The sequence below is a fragment of the Falco naumanni genome, chromosome 11 (assembly GCF_017639655.2).
Source record: "Falco naumanni isolate bFalNau1 chromosome 11, bFalNau1.pat, whole genome shotgun sequence".
Taxonomy (NCBI): domain Eukaryota; kingdom Metazoa; phylum Chordata; class Aves; order Falconiformes; family Falconidae; genus Falco; species Falco naumanni.
Window position 1 is genome coordinate 32,005,668 of NC_054064.1, and position 25,269 is coordinate 32,030,936.

At 39.0% G+C, this 25,269-nt stretch overlaps 1 protein-coding gene across 6 annotated transcripts in view; it reads left to right on the forward strand.

Annotated features, from left to right (window-relative positions):
* The window catches only part of PATJ (PATJ crumbs cell polarity complex component), a 157,164-nt gene that overhangs the window by 112,605 nt on the left and 19,290 nt on the right, over window positions 1–25,269 (forward strand). For all 6 annotated transcript variants that reach the window (XM_040610070.1, XM_040610071.1, XM_040610075.1 and 3 more), the window contains exons 30-35: window positions 421–493; window positions 3,777–3,869; window positions 8,427–8,498; window positions 9,029–9,146; window positions 9,752–9,885; window positions 23,353–23,436. In XM_040610070.1, the coding sequence (XP_040466004.1) occupies window positions 421–493; window positions 3,777–3,869; window positions 8,427–8,498; window positions 9,029–9,146; window positions 9,752–9,885; window positions 23,353–23,436 (574 nt within the window). The remainder of the gene's footprint in view (window positions 1–420; window positions 494–3,776; window positions 3,870–8,426; window positions 8,499–9,028; window positions 9,147–9,751; window positions 9,886–23,352; window positions 23,437–25,269) is intronic.

Genomic DNA, 25,269 nt, shown 5'->3' on the forward strand with positions numbered 1-25,269 from the left:
GCAGTCTATTTTAGTAAAACAGGTATTGTATTTCAGTAATGTGAATATTAGACTATAAACAAGCAGTTTACAAATATAGATGCTATTAGAAGAGGCTAACAAAGTATTAGCCTGTCTGTTGATGCGTATGGACCATAAATTCCAACTATGTCCTCTGATAATCCACACAAAATCATATTTCCAAAGAATGTGATGTCAGTGTGTCCCAGATGAAACTACAATGGTCCCAAGAAGGAATGTAATCTGTTCGCTAGCAAAGAACAAAAGCAAAAGTGAAGTGCTTTTCTAAGCTCTAATTTCTAGTAAGAAACAGTTACATTTTATGCTAGCAAGAGTATTTTCTTAATGGGCAAAACCAGCACAAAAGAAGTTTGACCATTATGGTTTAGTGTGTAATGTGTTGTTTGTTTTGTTTTACAGAAGTGAAGATGCAGTCAATCAGATGGCTGTTACTCCTTTCCCACTGCCTTCCAGCTCCCACTCTTCTATTGAGGTAAAGTTGTCGTGGGTTGTTTTTTTTAATTAGGGATTGCTAAATTAGATAGATTAATCATTATTAGCTATTCATTATAAATTTGAGCACCCTGTACCTTGTCTAATTAAACCCTGAGTCATAAAATGCATTGGATAGGAACTTGACCTAATAGGCATATTTTCCCCTGTGTCTTTTTTTATTGATCTCGTTGTTAGTGAAAGAGTGGCAATGGCATTAACAACAGGTATTAAACAGGTTATTGCTGTACAGAAGGAAGAAAAGTCTCCAAATGAAAACTTTGCCATCTCCTATCCTGCTCCTTTTTCAGCTGGTTAGAGTAGCTGTGGTGAGGCTCTTTTGCCTGGAACATGGAAATCCTCCAAACTTCTAAGTTCCTTTTCCCCCAGAATACCCTTCCATCAGCATCTCTGAAAATGAAGTAGGGATGTCTGTCTAGCAGCTAGCTATGGTACAGAGGTCAATGTGTACATAGTTTGCATTGCAAGAGGCCCTTAAGACAATCCCAGCCTGAGGGCCCTGGTCCACCACTTTCTCCTGTGCCCCAGCTTTGGATGACGGCTGTTTAAGCAGTGAGCTCTAGTGCACAGTGTGGTAGCATGCCATCTTCCAATGCAAAAACTTCCTCAGTGTGGTAATGTTACCAATGTTTTTCTTCATTATAGTTGCTGTCTCAACCTCAGTGTAGACTAATTGCTCTCTTGTGCACCATGAATCCCTGCAGTGTCACCACACTGTTATCATTTTGACATCTCGATATGATGTAACTAAATTTTCTAGATAAAGTACATAGTTAGGCTTGCTGTTGCTTTTTAATTCTATTTCTATTTGAGGTAATAAAGCAAAAGATGTTTTATAATTAAATTGGGGATGAGTCTTGCCTTGAATTGATAAATTCATGTGCATTGAACTCCTGGTATTTCAGTAAGCATTACTGTGATCCCACAGTACTGGTCTATGCTAGGTGATGCTGGATGAATCTCCTGTTCGCACACTTGCTATTGCTTTCCAGATTATATTGCCACTGATGGCTGCTTCCATACAGGCATAGTACTGTACAATGCAAGAAGTGCCTAGTTTTTTCTTTGGATCCGAATAATCTTTTGGACAGTGCTTTGGCATTTCGTTCTCTCCTCCATAAAAATAGCATGTCCCAGGTGCAGCTGGTAGATTGCAGATTACTTTACAATTTACAGAGCCCAAGTTCATTTTATTTTTGTTGACTCTTTAATACCTGCATTTGTTTGCAGCTTTGTTTATTATTTGTGTCTTCAGGATGAACGACAAAGCTTTGTTCTGTGGTCAAATGACTGTAATTAGACCCTGTCAGCATGTGGAAGGCAAAGTACTCAGCCACTGCAACGTTTGCATTTAGAGGTGTAGATGCTTGTGGGTTAAGTTTCATGCATTAATGGCAAGCTCTTACTATTTATGTTGTGTCTGTTTTAGAAGTAGATGCACCTTTTTACTTCTAGCTAGTATCTTTTATTACGTAAAATAAATGTAACCAGAAGATACTGTTGCTGTATAGAAATTTAGATTGCTTTTCTGTGTCAGCTGTTCCTGTCTTTAAATGAAGCAAAACAAAACTGACATTGTGCATTACATATTGAAATTATATCTTCAAATATCTTTGAAATACCAAATAGATATTTAACATTGTGTGTTACATACGCTGTAGAAGAAACTTGTCAGCTCACATTATACAGCCTGGCTAGTATAACAGAATGTCAGGGTGCCATGTACTATTGTGTTAATTTTCTTCATCTTATCCCTTTATTTTCATTAAGGTATTTTAATATGGAAAGTGATACAGTAAATGCCTTAAAATAGGGTCTTGCTTCATTGCATGGAGTTGCAGGACAGGGTAAGGGACTTATGCTGTTGTGTAATACTGTGGGCAAGCCACCAGAAGCAAAGTATATTAAATACTAGTCATTGTAATATATCTTTTTTTTAAAAGTTTCGTTCATCAGAAAGCCACAGAATGAGATATTTTGTTGCAACTGAACAGAGTGAGCTTTTGTACAAATGAAGAGGTGCTTTACCTGCTCAAGTGCTGGTCAAAACATTTGTGTAATTTTCATTGTGCTTAAAGGTAAAATATCTAATGAAGAATCAGAAATAATTTTGCTTCTAGGACTGAAGAGCTTGAAATTTGATTTCTTGCATGTAGTCTGTTTTGCTTCACAAGAGATAACAGCTCCAAATCTGGATCAAAGGCTTAAGTGTAAATCAAAGTAATAGATTAAATTTTTTCATTTTCAGGACCTGGTTGGTTTAAAAAAGGGAAGAAGAATTAAGACATGAAATTTTACATGTAACCAAAGTAGTGGTACTCTAACCTTTAAATTCTAACTTAATGTTTTCCCTGAAAAGATGCCATTTCCTATGTATTTTAACTTGAATTGTCAGAGGGAAATAATTTTTCTTGCAATGTATGCTGCTTAAATATATGCTAATTGTTATCTAGAGAAAATACAAGAAAATTCTGATCGGACAAGCTTTTCTACTTAGTATGGTGCTAATGTACGTTTCAGGGGTCATTTTTGTTGGGAATCCTTAATAGAAAGAGAAAAGCATCATGCAGGGGAAAGTTCTGGAGCACAGCTTGGTGAAAATACTTATGTCTTTTGGGCTACTACCTTTGTTTGCTGGTTCTCCAGTAGTTGTCATTGGATGTCATTCACGGTATTCTCACAGTAATGTGTAGAGAAGTACCTGAATCCTGAGGCTACATTTGCACTTCAAGTTAAGGACTGTGTTCCGGTGCTGGCTTGTGAGCTTGGTGGCCATGTGCTCTAGCCAGGAGCAGCATTGGCTTTAGGGATTCCTCCAGGGTGGAGCACTCAGTCCTGCTGCTACCAGCCGGTTCAGATTGTATGAAAGAAACTGGGCTTCCTTTAATGTGCTGAGCATGTGTGAGACTCCCTCTCGACAGAAGTCTGGAGAAGGTGTCTTAGTACAAACTCAGCAGTTTTCACAGTTGATAGGGATTAGTCTGGCCTTGAAAGTTGACCAAGATCTGCACCTAAGTGCTACTATTGGATTACCATGTGGTGCTTCAGGCTGGCCAAGTGGAGACCAAAGTCTGTCTTTCAAAACTTGTATCACTCATTTGTCTTCTGACATTAGGATGCTTTAATTGTGGATCTTTTTGTTTTTTCATGCTGCTACTTGTTTAGAAAAACAAAAGAAAAGGTAAAATTGTCTGATTTTTTTCTTTAGCTATTATGGGGTTTCATAACTCTGTTTAAAAACTCTTACCAATCCTTCCTACCAGGATCATGGTGGCACTGAACCTGCAAGCAGCGAAGAAGACCCAAGTTTGGAAGTTGTCATGAAAAGTTTGACTGATGAGGAATCCAACAAAGCTGTAAGTGACTTCAAGTGATATTTAATGATGAGTAGAGCTTAGAAAATGGAGGCTTATTGCCTGGATTTGTTTTCTTTCCGCCTTTGTGTTGGAGTATTACAGCACACTTCTGTCAAATAAAATCCAGTACATGTAAGAGCAGAATCAAGCTCTTAGTTTTACATACATAGACTGTTTACATGAAATAAGCAGTCAGTATAATTCATTAAAATATTGAGATAAGAGTTTATACGTAGTATTTTGGCCCTCTCGAGTTAGTTGTCAGTGAGGGGATTGAGTTTCCACTCTTGCCATCCATTTGTGACAAACTTCAGAAGAAAGTGTGGTCTGTAAATCATATTCTTATTTATATTCATAGCTTCATAAATTCTAAGGCCAAAATGTCTATTATCATAATCTAGTCTTGCCTCCTGAATAACACAGCTATAGAGTTACTCTCAGTAATTTCTACATCAAGCCCATAACTTCTGGTTTAATGTGGTACTGTCAGTCTGCACTGTAATAAATACTGAACTTCTCATTGATGCAGATGAAGTTTTTTGTTGTTTAGTATGTCGAGATTCTGCATTATCAGAAATCTGAAAATCCTTCGGGGTATAGTTCTAGTCTCTTTTTTGGACTCTATGTTAAAAGTGTAAAATGGAAAACTACTAAACATGCTGAAGAGTGACTAACAGACGTACATAAAATTTGCTGAGACAGTCTTTTTGTCCAACAGCCTAGTCCTTTTTTCAAGGAGTGCGTTGGCTGTGTATGTACGGTTTGTGTGTGCTGTCCTCAGCACAAGGAAACTGGATGTTTCTGGCTATTTTTTATTCCTAGATGTCTTCTTCCTGCACCATAATGTATTTTGCAAAGAGTGTCCTGGGTTTCTCAAATATGAATCGAATATACATAATGTTCCATAGCTAGTAACTGTTTAATTAATGTCTATGAACTCCAAGAGTTAGGAAGTGTTACGTGCTATTCAAGCAGCAGAACTAACCACTCATGTTAAATGGATTGGTTTGTGTTACAAATAGATTACAAAAAAGTTGGATTATTTGTATTTAGTGGCCTTGTGCAGAATACTCTTTTGATGCGCTGGAATATAAATGAATCAGAGTTTTATTGTATGTGTTTACAGGTGTAATTCACCTAGTTTTATTGCTGTTCTTGCTCAATTTGGCAAGAAACTGTTGAGAGATTACAAGGTAACATGAAAAATTACTCAAAGACTGAAGTGGATAAAAATATATAAAATGTACAAAAAAGAAGTCTTGGTGTAGGATACTGTGCTATGCAGCTTTTTGAAAGGTATTAGAGGAAGCGCCAGTGTAACAGAGAAGAAAAAATTTTGCAAAAATCAAAGATAGGTGTGGAGGGAAGATGCTGCTGGAACAACAGGCAACCCAGAATATATTGGCAGCTTCTTTTCAAACTTGAGGCAAGAAAGAAGAGACCTGTGGAGCCAAAGGGTAGAAGTTACAGTATTTTAGACTGAAAGTTAAAAATATAAACAGATACGGCATTGGTACTAAGAGTTGTCCGGAACAGAGCAATGGCAGAAAGGTAAGAGAAGACAAAGGCATAGATTTGTTGAGAGCCTCTAGGTGAGGTGAACATCAGTGTAGTACGTAGTTTTTCTTTGCCACTGTCCATACCAAGTTATCTTATCTTTCCACTTAAATTGTTCATGTAACAGCAGCTGGCTGCTACAGTTTACTTTTTATCTCTGTAATTCAAAAAGCTTTATTCAGCAGGCCAGTATTATCCCCACTGCGGCACTGAGGGGAAGTGAGCTGTCCTGGGTCACAGGGGAGACCAGGAGGCAGCTGGGTCACTCTTCTGGCTGCTGCATAGCCCTGCCTTCACTCAGTGGGTACTCACTTAGAGGTGACTCACAGACTTTTCCATTAGATAAATAGATACTGAAAAATTAAGGGCTAGGAGGTGGATTTAGGGAAGTATTCAAATACGTTTAGATCCAACTGTTCATTCCATAATGCCTTCAGTTGGGCCAGCCCTTGGTTTAGAGGCATAAATGGATGAAAAGTAATGGTGAAAGCCAGTTTCATAATTTCAGAGTATCCTTTCACTCAGGATTTTAAAACTACATGGCAAATATTTCTAAGCGTATCTTACTTTTGTAAGTGTTGATGGATGTCATCAGCCCCTTCTGATCAGAAGGAAATGGGTTTGTAGTCCTATTGACATTGAGACTTTGACACTGCAGTGCAGCACAAGACAGCTCATTATTTTGAGGAAAAGAGATTTCTCTTGCAGTCTTTTAGTGACTGTTGAGGCAAAAGAAAACAATGCCATATTTTTCATAGCATGATGGTTGCTACTAGAGCCTAATGCCAGTTCACCATGGTTATTTAATTTCTCAGTCATATGTCAAGAGAAATCAGGAATGTGAAAGTCATCAAGTAAGATCAGGTTCACTGAGTAAATAAAAAGTATGTGTTTATCAGCAGAGATCTTCCACAAGTACGTACAGCTCAAAGCATAAGCAAGATGTCTCACCAAGTGACAGCTGTAAAAAAAAAAAAAAAAAAAAAATTAAAAATTCACATAATTCGCTATTCATTGGTTGCTGATAAATTTTTAAGTCTCTCCCAAGATACTTTTTGTTGTCACTTCATCACTTTAAAAATTATAAAGTTATATAGTGGACACAATTGTAGACTTCGATGATAAGAGACAGGAAAGAAAACAACTTTATTTCTGAACTGGAGCCAGTGAAAGTGTTAGGCAAAGTCTGCATGCTTATTAGCTGACATTTGAGGTGGCCTGCTAGAAGGTTGTGCGTTTCTGAGGACTGTAGCTATCTTGCTTTCCATAAGATGTTGTTGGAAAAGAATTGATATATGGGGTTTGGAGATGTTCTTGAAACTTTTAACTTCACAAAGGTGAAAGTGGCTTGAGCAGTCATTGTCTGTGCTCTGAAGCATCTTCCATCATTAGTGTCCTGGAAGAGCATGTGCGTAATCCACTGTGCTGTAGGTGGGATAATTAAACCGATGTTTGATGTGTGAGAATGGATTCATTTTCCTTAAAAGATTTGAACTTGGAACAATAATCCAACTTTACCACAAGCAGAAAACATGTCCTTGAAGTGCTGGCAAAGAGGAGTGGCTTCGCAGAAATGCTTTTGGATGGATTTGAGGGAATTGAATTAGATTAAACCAGTTGGGTCTCAGGCTTATGACAGATGCTGAGTCTACAATTCAGTGCTTGAGGGGCTGGAAATCTTTTAATTTAGGTTCCTTTGGCATAGTCTGAGTTAAAAGAAGAAGATTAGAGAGATTTAAAGGTGATGCATGGTGCTTACTTGATGTACAAGATGAAGTTTCAGATTTTAGTCACATATCAGAATGAAAACAGGACACATGAAATAATTTTTCATTGCTCATTAAAACAATCTGTCCTAAAATGACAAAGCAGTCTTCCCATTTCTCCCTTGACACCTCTGATAGTATGATGACATCTCTGCTTTATTTTTTTTTCTTGTTGCCCATCTGGATAATAGTTACAGTAAGCTTGGAGAAAAATGCAGGGAAAAAAATGCGAAGGCCGGGGGGGGGGGGGGGGGGAGGGGGCGGAGCCTGGAGGGCTTGTCACAATTTAACGTAATAAAACTCCAGGGAACAAGGCCAGTATTTTCAAGTTCAGTTATCTAAAATTTGATTTATGTGTATTTTTTTTAAAGTACGAATTGTCATCTTCATTAGAAATTCTTTTGAGATGCAGAATATCTCTGTTATCTTTTGAAGCTGGTACTCAGCTTTTCTGAAACCTAGGCTGTTTATCAGTTTTTTATAACATGGGGTAAGATAACTAACTAATACTGTGATCAAAGTGGCCTAAATTTGGCTAAGAGCTAACAAAGGGAGGACATTGTTTCACTGTCTGGAAGCAGTTGTAGAAGTAGGAGAGAAAAAATACTTTTTAGTGTATTGCAAGGATATGGAAAACAATTAGGATACAAATGGAGCCCGTGATTGAAGTGCCATTGTTTGAGATATTATTAATTAAGCTGGATGATGCATTTTAAACAGTTACTTTATTTAAGTGCTGGCAGTATGCGCAGTGTTGCTGAGGACTACCAAAGAAGGGAGAGGGAAGAAGAGAACAGATGACCAGATTCCTTCCTGCTGTAGGCACCAAAGGCTCTGCACAGCTACCTGTGTGTTAGAGGCTGGGCACACGGGTACCTGCACCTTTCCACACAGCATGGGTATTGCTGTCCCAGCCGCCCCAGAGTACACACTTCCTTCTTCTTTAGAGCTTCATATTACTCAGGAACAATATAGACCATGTGTGATAATCTCCTCCAAAAAAATCCCCTCAAAATTGGGCATGTTTTTAATAATCCCTGGTATTCCCTGTATTCATACTAGCTTTTCCTCTTCCAAGTTCTGGGTTTCAGCCTTGTGTTGTGCTACAAATGTACTTGAGTGAAAAAAATATCGCTGTGTTTGCCTAGAATCATCATGTTGAGTTTTGGAGGATAATTTATTTAAGCTAATGAGACATTTTCAATATACCTCACTTTCTTTTTTGACTTTTTAGGATGTGAAATGTAAACCTGACAAACCAGTGGTGGCAGATCAGCAGGAAATAGAGGAGCAACCGCCGGAAAATGTATATGTGTTTATGTTAACCAATAAGATGGGGTTCTTGGAACTTGATCTAGTTGAAGACTGGGTGATTTATGGGGGGAAGGGGTTAACTGAGGAGACACTAAAATAATTTTATTGGTGGAAACTTGAGAAATTACTTCCTTCTCTGTAAGTACATGGAAATAATCACACAGGCTAATGTCAAGGATGTTCTTTGCTGTTTAAAAGTAAAAAAAAAAACACCTGTCAACCAAACAAAAAAAGCAACTACAAACCTATGTTATTTGGTATGAGAGGCACAACTGAGAAAGGTATATTCCTGTCCCTACTTCCTTCATGAGTATTTCTGGAAGCACAGTTATCCAGTCATCATGATTTTCTGTTTATTTATGAAGAGAATCTTTTCAGTTCATCTATGCATATTGCTTGTTTCACTTCTGTTGACTTAGAGGATTTAGTCAGGTACGGTAATCAACAGCTAATGATAATGTCCATATAACATGCCTTTCTGTGATTGATAACTGATCTCTTTTGCTTCTGCTTTGTTTCTAGGTCCTCAATCAGATCAAACAATCCAAATCTTCAAGAAAAGTAGCAGCCAACTTACAGGAGATACCCCTGGTGCCAGCACCTACTTACCTTTCTCCGGAGGGAGAAGTCACGAGCCGTAGTATGAACCAGTTACTTTTTCCACCAGTATAGTGTATATTTAGTACCTTAACCCAGGATCAATTTTTAAAATTTTTTTCCAGATAACTTTCTCTGAGACTTTTTTCTTTGAACATCTAATGACCTATGATTTTAAGTTATTTTATAAATTGTTTGTATTTTTCTGTCATTTTACGGTTTTTGAGAGCTTGAAGGTCCCTTTGCTTGTTCTTCTTGACTTTTACATACAAAGCCGTTATTCTTCTTGTTAATTAAAATAGAAGGAAGGGCAGTCTGGGACATCTTGTCCATTCCATGGTGCTGGAAAATGGCCTTATCTGTCCTGAATGGAATACACCTTACCATCATGATCTGAATTGTGTAGGTTATAACTGAATGAGATGTTCTCCCAGACATTTACTCTGAACATTTACTCCCAGAACTCGTGTCATTCTCATTTAGGGACTTCAGAAGTGACTCAGAGTAGTCATCTAGTTCAATTTAGATTGGTAAAGGTGAAGACCAAAATACAAGAGCTTAATTAGTTGCTCTCATACAATTCCTTTGATTGTTTTCATTTTCTCATTGAATAGAGTGACTGACTTCTTTATCTTTTCATGGTCTTAGGTGTCTTTCCACTTCCTTTGCCTGTGGATCCAGCAACATGCCCTATAGTTCCAGGGCAGGAGATGACTATAGAGATATCTAAGGGTCGGTCAGGCCTAGGACTCAGCATTGTCGGAGGGAAAGACACCCCACTGGTGAGTTTCTGTTAAACTAATATTTACTGTCTCTGTTGAAGAATAGGAGACAAAGACAAGGAAAACATAGAAACTAATGATGCAATGATCTGTAATTGCTCTAATTAATTGTTCAGTACAGGGAGGAGAAACCAGCAACTTCAATATCCAACAACAAATTGATAATTTTGCCTTGTATGAGATCAGTTGTTTTCTGTCCCTGTTTAAATTCAAAGGTTTGTGTTTCAGTAGTGCTCTCTGCTATGGTCAGTTTACAAATATGTGGTCTTTTCTTAACCATTGTGAATTAAGAGTTTCAAGAAGGTAAGTTACCAGAATGGTTGGACTAGAAATTAATGACACGGAGTTAAAGCTACTTCAGCAAGGTTAACACCTCCACCTTGAGAGCATAAATGCTACCTAGCTGTTTAAACAAACCATGATGTATCTGCTTGCCAGCAAAAGTCCTTGCTGAACAGAACTAAAGCAAAGGTAATCTTTTACTGGGTTTTGTGTCTTTTTGCTCAATCTTGCTCTTGGCTATGCTGCTTTTAAAAACATTATCTTCCACTAAATTAAAATGTATCAGTTAAAGTGTAAACTCATCAAGTTAGTTATGCTAACCCTTCTCTGCCTTTGTTGTTGTGGTTTCCACTCCACTTTCCATTTAAGAGATGCTATGCAACAGTGTAACAGAATGTCAGATTGTTTTTTTTAAATGTCAAATTTAGTTCTCTTCAGTGAACAAGTCTTCTGCAGAGATGTCTTTACTGGATTCTGCTGAATCCTCTGCTGCAAGACACTTAAGGCAATAGAACTGCTCTGTTACATGCAGTTGTTCCTGAAAATATCATGTTGGTGCATCATAAGCAATGAAGTACTGTGAGTGTCAGCAGCTACAGGCAGTTGCAATGTAGTAATCTTTTTCCAGAGCAAGAAAAAAAAAGGAAAAAAAAAAAAACCAAGGAAGTTGAAAGGAAGAAGAGAGTGTTGTTTTGCAGAATGTAGGCTGTATCTTTTACAGTATTAAAGCTGAAACTGGAAAAGGTTCAGCTTTTGGTCCCATTTATCTAAGTGTCCAATTATGTAGAGTTTGGATGCATTACTGTGCTTCACATGGAGATAGATCTGAGTTATGCTGAAGGCTTAAATCAGCCTGTATGGTTTCCAGTCTGTCCAGTCATGCACTGTTTTGTGCCCAGTCCCCTTTTTTCTCAAATGTCTCAGTGTTGAGTAAATTCAAATAAGAAATTCAGCATTAGTCATCTCTCTGCTTTTTCATTTAACTGGAATTTGGAAGTAATACATGGCGATCTGTCAGATGGAATCTGGTACATGTCTTTCATGAAATTTTAATATAAATAAATGAAAATTATAAATATAAATATCAGATGAGAAATATGCAAAGGATTTTATTCTTTAAATTGAATAAATGGTTTTGGCTAAGTATTATACTTTCATTAGTTTATTCATTAAAGTGTCCTCCTAGGAATTTATTTTTTAAATGCATGTACTTGATTGCAGGAACTGAAATTCACAAAGGGAGGGAGGTCTGACTTCCCACATTTTTGATCCTCACATTACAGGACTTACCAAAATGATTCCCTGTGCTTTTCATATTTCTGAATTTGCTTATTCAAAAGCAAGCAATGTTGTTTCAAAGGAAATGAGTTGCTTTTGTGAGACTACTATCTAAGCTTATCTTGTGCAGAGACCCTCTTGGGGATTCTCCATAACTTGCTTATCCAAAACGATGCATGCAAACCCTTCTTCTCAGAGCAGGTACTCAGGGCTGAGTCTCTAGCTGGTGGGATCATCATTGCTCTGTCTACTTTGTACTACTGATCTCCCTCAAAATATTTTGATGCCTTCCTTTTTTGCCATGAAGTCAGAAAAGCTTTCATTAGAGTTGAAATGAAGTTTACATAACACAGTGAGGAGGAGTAAAAGAAAATACAGCTCAGGACTGTAGGAAAGTTTCTGTCTTCCTGAGTTTCATGGATTAGAGCGGAGTTATAACAAAATAAGCACATGGAGCTGAGTGATGTGTCTTCTCTTGCCATCGTTTGTTTTTAACTCAGTTAGATAGATCGACATCTTTTGTATTTTTAAAAAGAAAAAAAAAAAAAAGACTTACAGCATCACTGCTTGTGTATGTGTTATGCTTATGTGCCATAGAAGTTCATCAGTTCTGAAGGTCTTTTTGTGTGGCAGAAATGATGTCTCCAATATCCACTGTTTTCTGCAGTGCAGAGAAATTAAAATGAAGCTATAATTGGCTTCAGCAGTTTGGGTTTGTTTTTTTAACTATTTTTGAAACAGAAATTGTCAGATCAAAGTCAGAAAGAATGGGAGTAGCACCGTTTGTAGCCTGTCTCTGCAGGCTTCAAGCAGTTATGCTGTCTTTTGTAGTCCTGTCATTCAGATGGTGCACACAGATGAGAGGTGAGATGCCCTGATGGGATCATGGAAATGTGCTCCATCAGGGACAGGGAAAGGCCTGGCAGAATAGGGGTGAATCTGTGGGAGCAGTGTCTGTGCACCGCACAGCAGCAGAGACTTTTTCTTTTAAATTTTTGTCCTTTGAGAAAACAAAGTATGAGCACCCATTTCTTCCTCCTTTTTCTACTAGGATATCTTTTATTTCATACCTGTGCAGATGTGTAAATGCCTACAAAATGAAGAGGGATATGAAGTCTGGTTCCTAGGATCTCAGAAGTAATTTGTCAGTATGGGGTATACAGGGAGACTGCTCCTTGGTAGAACTTGTCAAGTCAAAGGTAGCTGTGATGAGTATAAGGGCCTCATCTGTGTGGTATTAAAATGTACTTGATCTAAAAATGCTTATCTGAGTGCTGGCAGTCAACGCTGATGCATACCACCAGCTCACATGTGATGGCAAAGCTCACTTCAGAATATTTTGGATCTTTCTTAAATACATGATGTACAGTCCTGCTTTTGGAATAATAAATTTGGCAGCCCACTAAAGGGATGCACTGCTTCAAAATGAAGTATGGGGTGCAACTTTCAAGTCATAACCTTAGGAATCTCATCAGAAATTGCCAAGTAGAGACCTGAAAATTAAAGCCTGTGAGCAGAGAGGTGGATCTGCTCAGGAGGTTGGAAAGTGATGTCTTAACACCTGTTAAATGTTTTTTGTTGAGAAGATGACCATCCCCTTAAACTGGCAAAAGCTTTCAAGTTGCATGTATTATAAGCAGGGACTAGTGGCTGTGTGCTTAGGGGGAAGCAGATTAGCATCAACTGAAAAGATGTGCTTATAGAAAAGGCATGAGGAAGGAAGGATTGTTGTTGAGAGTTGTCTTCATGTTGTTGATCTTTAGACTGCTATAGCCCTTAAGCAGTCCTATTTCATTTCATTCTAAGGGATGATTTTTATTTTTATTTTTTTCTTTACTCTCTTTCATTTCACCTTCCCATGTACCCCTGAGAGAGCACAACACATGACCTCTGCTTTAAAGCAATTAAACTGCAGAGTGGAGCTGGCTGAAGTACAGGGCTTTCAATTTGTAAGATTTTTTTTTTTTTGGTTGTAGTCCAATCAAACTTGTAAAAGTAACCTCAGAGTGGGAATTTTAAAAAAAAAAAAAAAAAGTGGTTTCAGAAACATCCCAAAACGATGTTTGAGGCTCTAACTCTGCTCCCTAGGACACCATCCTGCCCTGTTGTCCCTCCGGTTGCTGAACTGTATATAAATGCTTGTCAGCTCCACCACTGCTAATAGCAGCCATAAACCTGACAGGGGTGTCATTGTCACTCGGCAGCTGCCGGTGCTCCCAGGGCGCATGAGCTGCTCCAGCTGCAAGACACCCGGGATACGTGAATGTGGCAGACCTGTTTGGGCAATGCCTGTGGTGCAGCTCTGAGAGCCGCAGGCGCTGCAGCCCCCAGCACACTGGGCAGGACCGTTGTGCCTGGGCTGCCAGCGCTGCGCCTGGACGAGCTGTGACTCTTAGTTAGACGTAGAGTTCAGCTTTCAGACTTGGGCGTTCGTGGCAGCATTGGCATGGCGAGCTGGCCCAAGGCTGCACAGGCTGGAACCTTACGGGTCTGGGACGAATAACTGGCCTTTCAGGATACAGGACTGGCAGCACCAGATAGTCCAGCTATTCACCGTAAATTCAGGAAATGTTCCTCAGTTATTCTGCTTTTGATTCATTGTATTCTGCATAAGTTGTTTCAAGGCAAATAAGTTAAAGTAATGAGCTTTTTCCTCGGAAACTGTTTTGCGAGGAAGTTTCTGTGAGATTTTCTTCATAAAACGTCTCAAAACAGGGTATCAAGGAATTGTTTAAAAAAAGATGTCCTGGTACTCCTCCAGATGGCATGTGGGGTTAAATCATCCAAACCCCATTATCGTGAATGCTGTGATGTCTTGTCCAGTTAGCGACTTGCAATGAGCCATTTTCTCTAAAACAGGATTGTCAGTTTACAGGGATTTTATTCTTGGCAGGACATGCTAAAAGCATCACTCTAGGATACAAACATTTTCTTAGTAGGTGGGAGCACTGTTTTGCTTCCAGCTGAATAATTTAGTAATGGTTGAGTTGATTACTCGTAGTTATTGACTCCTATTTGCTGCCTGGGTGACTAAGATGCTCAGACATGCCGGAGGGGATTCACTGGTTTCAACACTGGTAGAAGCTGGTACAGGGACATTTCCCTCAGGCAGAGTTAGAAAATTCTGGGAGGGGAGTGCAGAGGCTCAGCTGTGGTTTGAAAAATCACCGTTAAATACCGAAGGGGCGCCTATGGTATAAAAGAAAAACAGATTGCAGGAGCAGTAACCTAGAGGGTCTTTGGAGGTGGAGTAGCTAGGAGGCGGTCATTATTTGAACTTTACGTAGAAAGGAAGGAAAGCAGCATATTGTATCTGGTGTGCGTTTTATTGTCAATGACAACAAACCTCTTATGCAGAATTTTTATACTGGGTTATCTACTTTGAGTTTGGTAAATAATTATTTTCTTTTCACTTTTGCTTTCAGCTGACTTTAATAAAAAGCATTTTTAAGGCAATTAACAAACTTTAAGGTACTCCATCTGTAAAATAAAGTGATCCACAAAGCCAGGGAGCTGGAACACTTTAGCAGTGCTCCAAAAAGTAACAGAATATGCCTGCACTCAGCTAACACTAGTTGGTGTGAGAGCTGGTAACGCTGGAGTCGGAGAGGAAGAAGGTTTTCTAACCACCTCAGTTAGCCCAGAAGGCTTTCTGGCTTGCGGCGGAGCAGGGGGAGCTTCATGATGGTGGGGATGCAGTTTGACAGAAGAATATTTAGATTCATTCTGTCAGTGCAGGTGAGTCATACCTTGCATAAATCCCATCTGTTAAGGAAGGGCAAAGGAATATTCAAGAAAACTGTGACTTAAAATTGCAGCTCTTCAAGACCCAATGTTTGCCCCTGGAGCTGTGAGGGCTAATTACCCTGCTAGGATCTCCTCACTGCCAAGAGCAGGCTGTTACTAATACCAAAGCCAAGTCTGATATGTCTGTCTTGTGCAATGTTGCAGTCAGCAGTGGGGACCTACCTAAACAGGAGGACTGATGTGACTTCTGTGTTACTAAACAAACAGGTGCTCCCTTGGTTGAGCTTTCTTCCCTCCCTCCCACCTCAGTTATATTTAGATTCAGGTAAAAATAACTTCATCAGTTACAGACAGTCAAAGTCTGAGTGACTTTGTAGACAGTTGTCAAGTGCAGCTAAGACCGAAACTGTTTTAGTGGAACATGCTTACCTTGTAACTACAAATGAAAAGCAAGATATTGGCCTCAGGAGGGTTTCAGCAATATATTGGCTATAGATACTGTTGCTATTAAGTCTATTGCACAATGAATGGAACAATAGAATGAAAAATGGTAATAGAGGTCCTAAGTTTTTAATCATGGCTTGGGTATTGGAGAGGAAAAGTTTGTGGCTGGAAGAAAAAAAAAATGCAATCACTTCTTCACCATCACCCACATTTATAAAACAGAAGGCAATTTAATGACAGTGGTAAATGCAGTTAGCTTGAAATTGTGAGGAATTGCTTTGACTCTTGGTTGGATAATGTTAAAATGAAGTTGGTGGATTCATCATAATCCCAGGATATTAGCTTACAACAGCATGAAAAAACCCAAACTGCTTTATACAGGAGTTATCACAAATAGGAATCGGAGTAGTAAGTTTTGCAAATCATGTATTTGATGATCTTTGGCAAGGGTTTAGCTGACTGTATAGCTAGCTTGTGTAGCAGTGCCTTGCTTGAAAAAGTTGGTGTCTTCCAGGAGCATATATCAACCATAAAATCTAAGCTAACAATATACAAAAGCAGTAGGACATGTCGGAATGGACTTCAGCAGTATCTTGCTTGCAGCTAGTTGAAGGTACTGGCTTTTGGCCTCTTGTGTCATATGCATTCAGGATCTCGTGCAGCCTTTATAACCTGTGTTATGCACGGTACACGGTAATTTTTCATATTTTTTTATTTCATAAAATAATGAGAGTGAGAGAGTTAACATTTTAATATGTAGTTCTGTGTTTTATTATTCCCTCTAAAATGAGCATGTATACTTTTTGAAAAACTTTGGTTTGCTTTGGCATGTGATTCATAGAAACATAGCTCTTTATCATTCTGACTTAAGTCATATATTTTTACACTAAACATCTTATTACCTTAGTTTTATTATTTCAGAATCAAAGGAGAGCTTGCAAATGTCTATGACTGCAGACCGAAGGAATGTTAATGAATAGTGCCATTGAATTTTCAGGTTTGAGCTTTTCTGATCTTAGAGAATATAACTGTAAGCAAAAATATTATGCAAGCTGAATAAAATTTAAATAAATAAGGTCCAGATGTAACTATAGGGGCCTATAAAATGTAATACAAATATTATCCACTTCCTTAAAATAAATCTGTATTTTAGTATGAAAAATTATATTCATATTGATATTGTGGATTAATCTTTTTTATGGAAGTTGGCAAGTGAACACCATCTCTTGCAAGGGCTTGTTCTTAAATGGGAAACAGACCTTTTGTTTTGACCTTGAGTAGAGAAGTTTTTCAGTATCATGCAATGCAAAGCATTTTTACATTAACACGGTAATACATTTTTACATTATATAGCCTGTTTTATTACAGTAGTGTTTGGCTTAGGATTTGAGGTGCCTGTTAATGGTTTGTGAATGCTAGCAATTGCAAAATATTTGAGTGTTAGAAGGAGGAATATGCAGCACGATGCATTAGATAAACCCCTTTAAGAAGTCAAGTGATTTGCTTGGAGCTGACCTTCAGCTTTTGTGGCTGAACCGTTATCTTTTAGATTCCATTTAGATCTGCAAATGGAAGATCATAGATCATAACATAACTTTTGTAATTTCCTCTGTCTACAAGTAACCAGCAGCTGGATTTAACTACTGAGGGATTCTTACACGGGGCTAATTCTTCAGTGAAACACACTGTGCAACTAGTTGATTTCTACTTTATCTGTGAACCAGCCTATAAAAATGAAATGACAATTTTACTACTCTGGACAAACTATTATAAAAGTTGAAAAGGAAATAACTACTGATATTGTACTTGCCCTGGGAAAGAGATAAATCTCTAATCCTACAGTCAGCAAAAACCTTTGTAGCTTTATTATCTTTAATAAACACTAATTTAGTATAACATTTGTAGCTATGTAGGAAATTTGTTGGAAATGTGTAATATTAGCTTAGGAAAACACAACTTGTCAACTAAATCAGAAAACGTATTTTCCTGAACGTTGTTTTATATGTAGTTTACTTTTTTGCTTCCTTAGGAAAGTATTCTAATCCATGCAGAAAGCTTCCTTTCTTACACCAAATACATAGTTATGGTTAGTGGTAAGATTTGTTCACCTAACTACAGACGAAACAGAGGTACAGGCACATAAAATTCATGTAACTCCAACGGTTTGCCCTGGCAGCTTTCTAGCACTGCCCAGCCACATGGGTTCCCAAAATTCTGGTGTCTCTGTTTTGATCTGGACTTTCAGCATTGTTGTCTGTGTGTGCTCGGAAGTGTCTCTTCTGAGAGACAGGCACCTTTTCCCTCCGTAATAATCCTTTGATCTGGGACAAAAGGCTGGCAATGCTCTGGTGGTAGAGGTAGCCTTGTAACTAGAGGGCAGAGCTGTGGATCTGGTTTCTACTCTGAGGACTGTTTGGGGGATTTTTGGTCTAATGATTACTGCCTCAAAATGCGCATCTTGGAAAATGTGGTCTGGGATTTTCAAGCAACTAGTTCCTTACTGAATACCTTACCCGGTGTCATTCTGTGCTGACAATTCTTGCAGTCTTCAATGTGTAACAGTTCGCCTTCCTTCTGTGAAGCACCTTTGATCCTATCAAAATAATGGCTGGATCTCATAGCCTGAAATAGCACAGCAGAGATAAACTCAAAGCAAAGTTAATATTAGCTCAGTTAAAGAAATAGCTTGTTATGAACGATCTGCAGTAGTTAAGGACTATTCAGTACTATGCAAGAAGCCTCTACCAAAATTCAGATCTTTCTCCTTGTCTAATCCAGCCAACACTGGGTATGTGGGGATTTCTCTGTTCCAGTTCTTCTGAAATCTCCCTTCTTGCATGCCAATCCACCTTTTCCCATATGATAGAACTTCATTGAAATATCCATGGTACTTAATGTTTGAGCCTTCTTGATGTCTTGTGTCCTTTTACTGGCCCACCTTCTACTCCTAGCATTTGTGAATAACAGTCTGGGGGCTGATTTTCAGTGGCAAAGTGCACCTGCATTGAAAGCTGCTGCTTGTCCTTCTGAAGAACAGCTGCATACAAAAAATGCTAGAGAGACTGGCTCAGAAGCTATAAACTTTCAGAAAATGTGTGAGCAGTCCTAGCCTTAAGCCAGACAGCTTGTGAGACTTTCTCACCACTGTTTATGGTCCTGCAGGCTTTTAAGGTTCGCTTGGTCATTGATTTTCCTGAATAGGAAGCTGACTTTACCACCTTTCTCCCAAAGGCTCCATCAAGACAGTGCTATGTGGTCATTGCCTGGGGTCTCTGCCATACCAGCTCTTGACATTTAAGATACAAAGATTAAGCTGTCAGTCTTACTGAATTTAATTCTTAACATTAGCATTTCTATTTGTGCTCTCAGCTGATGGGTGAGTATGATATTCTTCCCCTAACGGGTCTCAGAAGTTGTAATAAATCAAACGGGAAAAATATCCACAGCTTGGGGTGGGAGTTGAGATCTGATTCCCTGAGAGTTCAGAGCTGTTCCTTTCCCTCAGGTAGAAAGCAATGCAATGTAGATCACTCTGTATGCGTTTTACAAGTTCTGTTTTCCATAAGTGGATTCTTAGACAGGGTGCTGATTTCTGTAAGGTTGTCTTGCCCTCACTGTTTGGTAGTCATTCGCTCTGTACCAATGTTTTTCTTCAGGGTGTCAACCAAGAGGCTCCATAAACTCTTCTACTTGCCTGCCTTTTCTTCCACAGCCAAAACCTCATTTTGTCAGAGTCAGTGTGAGAGTTGTTACTTGTGCACCTTCCCTTAGCTCAAGAAGACTGTGCAGTCACCATGGTGTTCTGATAAAGCAAGAGGGCTGTAGCTGTCCCACAGCTTACATCAGAACCTTACAAAATACCATCTGATATACTGTGTGGCAGGCTTGGTAAGCATTACTGCTTGTTAACAGATTTGGTGCACACTGTATACAAACCAGGTATGCTCTTGCCATCCTTGGGAACTGTTCTGGCTTGTGGGTGATTTTTCTAGCCATGCAGTATAGATAGTATCAGTACATTCAGCTTCATTTCGTTGGACTGCAGGCCCTTCAATACAAATATTAATCAGCCCGGGACAGCAACCTCAGTGGCAGCAGACAAATCCCCTTCTACTTGGTCTTTCACTGTTTTCATGGTCAGATAGTCTTAAGTTTACACCTGCAAGCACGGGCTTTGTTTAGCATGGAAAAAAGCTGTTTGCATGCCCTGGTTTGTGTTCTGCATCTTTCCATCCCATACAAGAAATGTTCAACTTTGCATTAATTCCCAATTTGTATAATAGTCTCAGACTATTCTTTGTCAAAATATACAAAGAGTAAAGCTCTGGTTTGTTGAATGGATTTGTAAACCTTATGAATTATGTGCTTTCAGCAGCTGGGTATCTTTCTTTAAACAACTGTATTCTTAATATGAGAATGTTTTTATTTCCCCCTTCTGCACGAACAGTTTTTGCAGCTCTGCCAAGATGTATCATGGAGTGCCATAATCTATATGAAACTGGTAGTGAAAAGAGATGGGGAGGGCTGGGAGTGAAAATCTGTCCAGAGCCACCATAAATTCACAACCTCTAGTTGAACACTGACGCCACTTTCCCTTCCTGCCTCTTGACTGATGGGTTTTGAGCTATTTTAGACCTTGTCTTCTAGAGATAACAAGCATGCAACTGAATTTGAAGCTAGTGAGCAGGAGCTTCAGACATTTAGTAACCAAAACTTATCCTTTAAATAAATGCTGTGCATTGTTTTAGTCGCTATAGATCCTAGGGGGTTTTTTTCTGAGGCACTGAGCAGTCTTACAGCTTAAATCTGTAGCACGTCAATAGAGTCATTGCAGATTAGGGCTTAGATGGCTGTGGTATGACATTACATCTTGTTACTTTGTAAACATCTTTAAAATAGTGATATAATTTTAAAAGTTCAGCATCAGTAGTTTGGTTTTAGTGATTTGTCATGGATGATCAAAACTGACAGAGTCTTATCCAGATCCCACTAGATCCGGTGAAAAAAAGATTACTTCTGAGTTAAATGTACTTTAAGCTGATCCCAGAGGTATCGGAGGAAAGATGTCTGTTTATCATAGTTTACAAACTAAGGAAGGTAAGACTCTCATATTTATGCTTATGGCCTATTTAAAAATCTTTACAGTACATCATGGACACATTGATTCATTCTGGTTTAAATTGATTTGATACACTTGATTCAACTACACTAAGATAGTTAAGAAAAACAGTGCTTTGGCAAGTCAGCAAGATGTTTCCTTCTTCGGGGTAGGCATAAACTGAAAAGGAATGTACCTTTTCATGCCATATATATTTCTAGTTCTAGGTCTGGCTTCTAACACATGCAGGAACCACAGTGTAATACTGGATTGTTGCCTTTTTAAATAGATGATGCAGATTATTCAAACTGATAACATTTGGTGGTTCCTGAATCTGACCTTTAGGTATGTGCAGTTTTACATTTAATAATGCATTACTAGGAGAAGCTGGTAACTGCAGTTTGTTGACCATTTTTAAAGCAACCACAGATGGAAAACAAACTTAAAGAAATGTGATTGAAAGCCCCTTGCTCAGAGGTTAGGAAATGTCACATTAGATACAGTCTGAAAGTGTTTGATTTGACCACTTGTGTACATGCCCAGTCCGCTGTTACATGGTCATATTGCTGTTTTTTCTACCAAACCTCATGTTCATCCACTGCCCTAGTGTGTCCTCGTTGAACGATGCTGTCTGAACAAGCTGGTTGATATTTTGTGTTATCTCACTGGCCGCTTCTAAATGCCTTCCTTTGTAAAGTGTTTAAAAAGTGCTGTGGAAGTTCTAAACCACAGACTCAGCTTTTTGTCAAAGTTACCCATGATCAGCCTCAGGTGAAAAAATATACATCACTGTCACCCTCCTGGCTTTTACCCAGGCAAAAGTCTGTTGTATTGACTTAGAGTTACATGATCATTTTTAAAACAAAGATAACCCCCCAAAAACCCCCCACAACAGCCAAAACCCCACAACTGAGAGAAGATCTAAGACACATAGCAGAGGATTTCGGCAATGCTGCTGAGATGGACGTGCATGATACTCTGTTCCCCTGGCAATAGCTGCTTCAGTTATTTCAAGAAAACCCTGCAGCTGCCAGTGGGGTGTATATATATAAATTTTTTTTAATCAGATTGTTCTTTTGATTTTCTTAATTACCTTGGTACACAGCTCATAGTATTTTGCCTTCATTTATGTAGATTGAAATCTTTTTTCCTCCATCTGGGATGTTTGTATCAGTTGTAATCCATTTGTGATTAAAATCCTTCAGGCTTTTTTCAGTGATTGGTGTATATGTATCAAAGGGAAAGCCTGTGACAGTGGTGCTGTGCTCCAGCAGCAGCAGAGTGGCTGTAGGTACAAGTCCACATCATTAAATAAGGTGTAGTGGGAATGAAAGAGAATAATGTGCTCAATGTTGTCTTGATCAGAGCGTTAGCTTAAGGGCATTTGAGTTTTCTTTCTGTTCAACATGCACCATGTGTGCTGGGAAAGGACTGCAAGGCAACATGGAGGGGGGGGGTAGTTAACTTGGTGATGAGAGATGTAGTATCTAACAGTGTTTTCAAAACATGAAGGTACTTTGTTCTACCCCAGCAGCTATTTCCTGCTCCTGCTCCAGGAAGGCGGTGCACAGCGGGGCTCACACGCTGCTGACCTCGCTGCCTTTTGTTGCAAATGCTGCGGAAAGTCTCCTCTTTGACTTGTACATCAAACCGGTGAAGGAGCTTCACAACCGTAGCGGTTTTGGAGGCTATATTTGTCTGAGAACGGGTTATCCGATACCTACATGTCTAATTGAAAATCACCACATATTTATCCAGAACCATTTTAGAGTTTGTAGTAAAGCCGGTTCTGCTCTGAGGCCGGGTGTTTGCTGGTGACATTGGAGAGGGGAGGGGGAGCACATTTTGCACAGTGAAGTGTCCCATCCTGCTAGCTGTCAGGACTGTGGCTGAAGTGCTGTAGCAGGATGTTCACCTATTTGTTTCAGGAGGGGAAAAAAAGAAACAAACCAGAACAATGCAAAGGGAAAGCACCAGCAAGAGAACAGTATGTTCTTTGTAGTGCTTTTTCTTTGGGGACATCTATTGCTGGCAATAAGATTAAATCACTGAAACCTTCCCTGAAGCTACATCTGCCACTGCCTACATTTTCCAACCTCAGTAATAAACTAACATTTGCCATTGTTCGTTTCTTCTGGATTTCATTTCTTACAGATTTAACCAGCGCTATTTACCACAAGGCATTCAGTTCTTGCTTAAAGCTGAGATCTATGCCAAGTCCCTAAAAATATTCATAGCTCCAAAGAATCTGGTTTTAAATAATATCATAAAAAGTAGACTATATTAATACAGCGGTTCACACTGAGTTCACATACTGCTGATGCCAATGTATAAAAATGATGGAAGCCTAAGAAGCTCTAGACAAGACTACCCTGAAGTGGTGAACAAAATCCTTTTTACCTTTTTACTGTCTGTCTGTGTTTTGATTACAGGGGTAATTTTCTTATCCCAAAATATTTAACAAAAAAAAAATAAATCTGTGTAACAGTCTTGCTTATCCTGACATGGCGCGCTGTGCCTTTTTTCTGTGGAGCGGTAGGCTGTGAGAGACAGGTCATGGCTGCCACTTTGCAGGCTGTTTGGGAGGGAGGATTCATGCCACCCCCTTCTTCCCGCAGGATGCCATAGTGATCCATGAAGTTTATGAAGAAGGGGCAGCAGCCCGAGATGGCAGACTTTGGGCTGGCGACCAGATTCTGGAGGTAAAGTCTCTGTGTGTGTGCTTGCTTATGTCTTTGTCATGTATACTTGTATTCAACACAGCGCAGATTTGTTGTAGGGGAAAGAAAGATCATTGAGTAGAATCTGTGTTTGAAGCTTCTTTTCTGTCACTAAGAACGTCCTGACAAATTCATATTTCCTTATATATTCATATAAGCTGAAGGTACAAATTGAGAATATATTAAATTTAATTGAGCAAGGCAGTTCTCGAATTACATAGTTCAGCTGTCATGTCCAATAGCTCAGTATTATTCATCTGTTTAATCTTTCATTTGGAGGCCTGCACTACCGCCGCCGCTCAAGTATCTCTGCGTTGCCTGCAAACGAAGTGCTGAGCTGGGCAAACACAGGGCGGGAAGGCAAGGGTGGCTGCAGCATCGCTGTGAGCATCCCTGCTGAAAAACAGTGCCCGCCCGTGGTGTTGCTGGGGGAGCTACCTTCTCCTTCAGGCCACAGTTCATAAAACTGGTGAACACACAGAATTATTTCTCTGAATAAACGTAGTGTTTTTCCCGCAGACAAGCATGGAAATCGAGGAGGGAAAGGGTTAAGAAAGAAGTGTTGGTCTGCAAATGAAACGAGTCAGGCAGGGGTTCAGCAGCTGCTTGCAGTGTCTTGCTGTCAGATCAGGACAAATTCCCAGCATGGCCATTAAGGTTTTGGTGTGTAGGGTTAGAAAAATAGCAAGGGGTGCTTGGGGAGTTGTCTTTACAGCTCTTGCACTGAAAATATTTTTTTTAGCGTTAAGGCTGAATGTTATTTTCATTTTATAAATAACTGTGTATTAACAGAGCACAATAATTAGGGGATAAAAATGGGGAAGGTTAATTAATTCTTCTCTGGCCAAACAGGAAAGTGCTAATGTTTGTGTGCCATAATATTGTTATTATTTCAGCTTTTAAAAGTTGTACTAATGAATCAAAAAGATTACTCTGAATTAGTTTCAGATTAGTATGATAAAGTACGCATAGATGCCTGTGTCAAGAAAATAATACTGATGCAGTATACAAATAAATGTGTGCAGAACTGGTACAAAAGAAGAATTGTTATAGATTAGGCTTAATTACCTTAACATAAAATTAAGTATGACTGTAAGTTTGCGTATCTTGAAATACTGAGAAATTTTTTCACTGCATTAAAACTTACTATGTTATGTAAGTGGATTAACATTGTATTGTTATTCAGTTACAGTTCATGATGCTTCCTAAAGAGACTTCAAAAATATTTAAGCATTGATAGTAAGAAATAAAAGATGATTTTGTCAACAGAATATTGGCAACACCCTAAAGGGTGTCTGTGGATTAATCTTGGCAAAATTAGGAGATTAATTTCAGGTTGCAATATGGTTTTTTTATTACTTGAACATCCAATGAGAACTTCATGTTCTATCTGATATGACTAAAATGCTAAAACATTTTCAGGTTATCATAAGAGAAATGTAATTGAGTTCTTCAGGAACGGTCTTGTGTGCCATCTATTGGAACAAAGCAAAATAACTATTTAATGTGTCCTGCCTGGGCTTTGCCATTGCCATTTGCTAATGTTTCTGATTCCTTCTGCCTTTGGCTTGGTGGTGTTGCAGAGCCAGAGGAGAAGGAATCTGAGCAGTAAGAGATACAGGAAGCTCAAAGAAGCACATCTCACTTTTTGGTTGTAAGAAAGAAGGAGTCTTTGAGGTTTCAGCATGTGAAAAGAAGGGAAGAACACCCACAAAACTTATACGCCAAAATGTTTTGATTATTGTGATTTATTCTAGGCAGTGGCGCAAAGCACCAAACTCATACTCTGTAGGAGATCCAGGAGCTCGGCCCTCT